Consider the following 5,430-nt stretch of genomic DNA (forward strand, 5'->3'; position numbering starts at 1 on the left):
AAGGATGCGACTTTCTACTGGGATGAATGGTGTCACCAGAGTCTAGATGTGTTAAAGGAAAAGATGGTGACTGCACCCATCTTAGTGTTCCTATACTGGAAGAAATAATTTCATGTTCATGTGGATGCCTCCAGTATTGCATTAGGTGCGATATTGACCCACCCAGGTGAAGGCTAGATTGATCATCCTATAGCCTTCACGAGAAGGAAACTATCAAAAGAAGAGAAGAACTACTCAACTAAGGAGTGTGAAGGGTTGGCGATGGTGTAAGTGCTACAAAAATTCTGGCATTACCTATTCGGAGTGCACTTCAAAATGTACACATATCACTCAAATCTCAAGTACCTGGTCAACAAGCCTGTGTTGGGGGGGAAGATCTGTAGGTGGTTTTTTTTTTTCAAGAATATGATTTTGAGATGATTATGAAGGCGGATGATTGAATGCGGGACTGGATCACTTGTCCAAAATTGAGACAGGTGAAGAACCCACTATCTTGGAGGACAGGTTGTCGGATGCATAGCTATTTGTTATATGTGTTGTAGGCGATCACTTTGAAAATAAAATTCAGTTCTTAACTATTGACACAGCCCCAGAGGGATATTATACAAAAGAGAAAAAGGAATTGGTGGTCCACACAACAAATTTTTCTGTAATAGTAGGAGACTTGTATAAGATGGGCACTGATGAAATACTGTGTCGATATGTTGTGGATTTTGAACAATCCAACATCCTCGCTAAAGAAGATGGAGGAGTGGTAGGAGGACACTATGCAGACAGAGAAACCACACAAAAGATCCTGCATGCAGGATTATGGTGGCCAATGATGCATAAGGATTCTAAAGCATATTGTAGGGTCTGTGATGCTTGTCAAAGGATGGTAAATCCAGTGCAAAGGGATGAACTGTCCTTAAACCCGCATATTTATTTATAAGTGTTTGACAAATGGGTGATTGACTTTGTAGGTCCGATATAACCACCAGGGAAAAAGATGGGTGCACAATACATTATTACTGCGATTGAGTATTTGACAAGATGGGCAGAAGCACAGATGGTTAAAGACCGTAGCGTTACTACAGCTACGAAGTTCCTTTTCAAATTTGTCTTAACTTAGTTTGGGTGTCCTAAGATATTGATGAGCGATAGGGGTACACACTTCTTAAATGAAACAATTACTGTGATGCTTCAAGAATTTCAGGTTTATCATCAAAAGAGTATCCCCTATCATCCTCAAGCTAAAGCTACGGTTGAAGTGTTAAATAAGATTTTGGAAAGCGTGGTGACAAAGGTTTGCAAAGTGAAACATAACGATTGGGATGTATAGATACCAACAGTCCTATGGGCATATAGGATGACATGTAAAAAGTTGATAGGCCATACTCCATTTAGATTGGTCTATGGAATCGAGGTTGTGATGCCCATGGAGTATGTTGTGCCGAGTCTGAGGATTGTAGCATTGACCGATATGGCAGATCACGAGACTATGGAGGAGTGCCTCACGTAGTTGCTTCATCCTCAAGATAAAGGTATGGTTGAAGCGTTAAATAAGATTCTGGAAAGCGTGGTGACAAAGGTTTGCAAAGTGAAATGGAACGATTGGGATGTACGAATACCAGCGGTCGTATGGGCACATAGGACGACGTGTAAAAGGTTGATAGGCCATACTCTGTTTAGATTGGTCTATGCAATCGAGGCTGTGATGCCCATGGAGTATATTGTGCCGAGTCTGAGGATTGCAGCATTGACTAATATGGCAGATCGCAAGACTATGGAGGAGTGCCTCGTGCAGTTTTTGGAATTAGAAGAAGACCGGTTTTTAGCGGGATTTCACCAACAAGTGAAAAAGGAGCGCGAGAAGGCATGGCACAATTGACACATCAAGCAACGCACCTTTTAGGTGAACGATTTGGTTTTGTGATATGATAGAAAATTCATGAAATTTCCTCAAACGTTTCAAATGCATTGGCTAGGTCCCTATGTAGTCAAGGAAATTACAGACAGTGGCACAGTTCAGCTCGCGAAAATGAATGGGGAATTGTGTTTGGGAAAATTCAATGGCAGTCAATTGAAGTTGAACAAAGGTGATCCCTCCCCTGTGCAATGAGTATATGTTGGTGGGATAGTCTTATTACTCCAGGTAGATGTAAGGAAGTATAGGACTATAAACTACATTGCCCATAAAATGGAACAACGAAGTATGGGGGTTGTGCGATGGAAGTGAGAAGGGTGCCAGAAGAGTTGTTCCAAGAGAGCTATGAAATGAACATTGGTGTCACGCATCAGGGTCAAAAAATAGCTGTTAAGTGCACTGTAGATGATTGGATGGAAAAATTTCTATTAGAAGGAGTAGGTAGGCTGCATTTATGGAGCAAATATTTACAAATATTATGCCAAAGACACATTTATGATGGAAATTTGGAGGGAATGGTCGGATTTGAATTCACAATCACCTATAAATCTGGCATGATGCCTTGCGTTATAACACATTTCTCTGTGAAAATAACTTGTGATATTTCTTGCCTTAAGTTGATGAACTTGTATGATTGGGAAGAAAGTTTTAAGCACCCAGGGCTAACCAACATGTCTGAAACTTTACGTAAGGCCTTCTTGGATAGAATGACGGCCACTAACCCCACAGAAGCTACAAGTTCTAAAGCTATAGTTGCTAAAGTTTGTATATGCAATGGAAGCAACACACTATGTTCCAACGACGCCTAGGTTGCCTAGGCATAAGCTCTATGCCAGTGAGACGAAACAAAATAAGCCACAACCATTTTTGGTGCACAAATCATCGAGGAAAACCCCCCAAGAGATTTTCCAAAAGGGGAAAATGGATAAGTCAAAGCAACCACATGAGCCCCTGGATCTTGATGAAGAAGAGCTTCACAGAGGAATTGAGGAGATGGAAGCTGAAGAGGGTGAGCCTATGACTCGGCTCTCGAAGTATATCCCACCGCAAAAAGGCAAAGCGAAGGTGATGAAGGACCCAGATACCACTAAATTTATGGTTTCTACACCACTTCTGCCAGAGAAAGTGGCATTTGAAGGTGCGCTCTTAGGGCGCATTCTCGCACTCAAAATGGAATATTGGGATTTCGAGGATCATTAGAAATTCCCCCAGCTGGCACTAAATAAGTATTTGGTGAAGAATTACTACGAGAAGACCAGAGTAACTTGGCTGGATCCAATGAAATGGGTCATGGGGGTTAAAAAGGCAGGATTGCTAAATATGTTGTATGTGCCGCATTTTAGTAGAGCAAACATCAACATAGTCTGTGTTAGACAATTGCTTACCCTGGTGCATGATGGGTGTCTCTAGTTGGGAGAACCCATCCCTATTATAAATATGTTGATCCATCGGATCACTATGTTTCCCCATCAAGGAGTGGATCCAGCAGAGGTGTTTGGAGGAAAAACCAAAGAAAAAGACTCGCAGACCAAATGAAGAGCGAGTTTGGCTTGGTGAAGAAGTCGCGTGGATATTCCATCCACTCCATGATAGACAAGGCGGTACATTTTGCCACACAGATCTTGGCCTACAAGATCATGTGAAAATGTTGCATGGACGAGGTTCCAGCGCCGGTAATTCCACTAGCTGTGCAATGTGCTAAGGGTGTGCAGTACAACTAGGTGCAGTACCTCTACAAGGATTTTGCTAGGAGGCCCAAGACAACAGAAAGGAATTTCACTATGATTCACTATTTTTATTGGTTTACCTCATCGTGTTGAGGCTTCCAGAAGATAGTCAATTCCCTCCATAGTAATTTGACTTACCAGAAGCCGCAAAGTTCGCTTCGCTCTGGGTGACGAAGTACCCTTCAAGAGTCATGGAAACTAAGATGTTTTGGGTGTTGGTTGGGATGGATCTCCAGATGGTGATTAGTGAGGTCGACGTTGTCACCAACTTTATATGAACAATTGGAGGCTTATGCAGAGTTTAAGGTGGATTTTCACAACGTTTCTATCTGCACATGATGGGATTTGAAGAAAATGTCATACAAGTTACCTTACCTGGTCAGTGAGGAAAATGCACAGAAGTTCTTTGGAAAATGGTTTGGGCAGTGGCTAAACCCTTCATATACAGGTGCGAGTAAAAGGAAGGACAGGGAAATTTCCTCCACGCAACCACGACAACACAGAAGCTGAAGGAGGCTGAGAAATACGCAACTCAAGAGAAGGTTACGCAGTAGACAAAGGAAGTTGCTACCAAAGAAATTGCTGCTAAGGGAGCTGAAGAAAAGGACCGGGTGGCTAAGGAGACCACTATTGACTTTTAGGAGTCTTCTTCTTAGCACACTGAAGACAAATGGGAATCTGATGTCGAAGGAGGTGGGGGCGAGGAGTAGAACACTTCCTTTAAACTATAGAAGCAGACCAACGAGACAACATCTAGACCTCAAAATAAGGATAAATCCAACAAGCAAACACACATTGATCTAATGGTCCTCACTGAGGGGGACTTGGATGAAATCAGAGATAAGGTCTGCGACACCATGACAGAACTATGGACATAGTTTTAACAATAGTACCAGTAGGTGCTGGGGAATTTGTAGAAGGATCTGTGCGACCTGCAGATTCAGATGGGACTGCTGGAAGTGAGGGTTGGTGGGCGAGCGGGATTCAAGCAAGCCTACAACAAGTGAGCATGACTGGTGTTGGATACTGATCAAAATATGGATGTCAGAGTCATTCCACTTCTAGAGGGGTCCCTTGGCACTCAGTCAAAGGAAGGAAATACTTAGTTGGGACAACTCAAGGACTTAGGTGTCAATCTCATGACACTTCCTATTCAGATCTTCCATGAATTACATCAAGGAGTATCCGACGAATTGAGGGTCAGGAAGTAGTGCGCATTGCTAGTAATAATCGAAGTAAAGACCAAAAACAAGAAAATATTTGCAGAAAAGGCGCAAGTGCTAAAAGAGAAGGAAGAAATGGCCACGCACCACTAAACCTTGGAGGCTGCCATTACAAAACCATGTCAGACAGTGCCAGAAATCAACATTCCCAAAGACACAAAGTCAACAAAAAAGATTCAGAAATTGGCTACAGTAGTTAGGGAATCAAAGGAGGAAATCGACCGAGTCTGATTTGAGTTACAAATGCAGACCTCAGAATTGTAGTTAAAGTTGCAACTGACCACTTTGCTAGAAGTCTGGAAGTAGCGTGGAGCAACGATTAAAGAGAGAATGGCCACTTTGGACACATCAGTGAAGGAATGCACAGATCTCTTTGAATAGGCCATGGAAATTCGGACATCTCTACAAGAGGACCCCACTCTACAGAAGATTGGTACAGATATAAGGGAGAAGCAGCATCAATTTGACGAAATCAGGTCGATTGCATGCAGTTTGGCACTAGTCCATCACTTCGCTCAACTACAAGAAGGGAAACAATTGCAAACAATGATTGAAGAATTGCAACAAAAAGAGG

At 42.4% G+C, this 5,430-nt stretch overlaps 1 protein-coding gene across 1 annotated transcript; it reads left to right on the forward strand.

Annotated features, from left to right (window-relative positions):
* The first annotated feature begins 1,525 nt into the window (after positions 1-1,525).
* On the forward strand, positions 1,526-1,870 carry LOC149197801 (uncharacterized). Its single transcript, XM_089408804.1, has one exon. The coding sequence runs from the start codon at positions 1,526-1,528 to the stop codon at positions 1,868-1,870; it is 345 nt and encodes a 114-aa protein (XP_089264930.1).
* The last annotated feature ends 3,560 nt before the right edge of the window (positions 1,871-5,430 follow it).

This window comes from Pinus tabuliformis, chromosome 2_2, assembly GCF_031772625.1.
Source record: "Pinus tabuliformis cultivar Carrire ecotype Pingquan chromosome 2_2, CPIR1, whole genome shotgun sequence".
In the NCBI taxonomy this organism is placed as follows: domain Eukaryota; kingdom Viridiplantae; phylum Streptophyta; class Pinopsida; order Pinales; family Pinaceae; genus Pinus; species Pinus tabuliformis.

Bases quoted from the DNA above. Each gene is read 5' to 3' on its own strand.
- LOC149197801 (XM_089408804.1), top strand. From the start codon at position 1,526: ATGGTTGAAGCGTTAAATAAGATTCTGGAAAGCGTGGTGACAAAGGTT.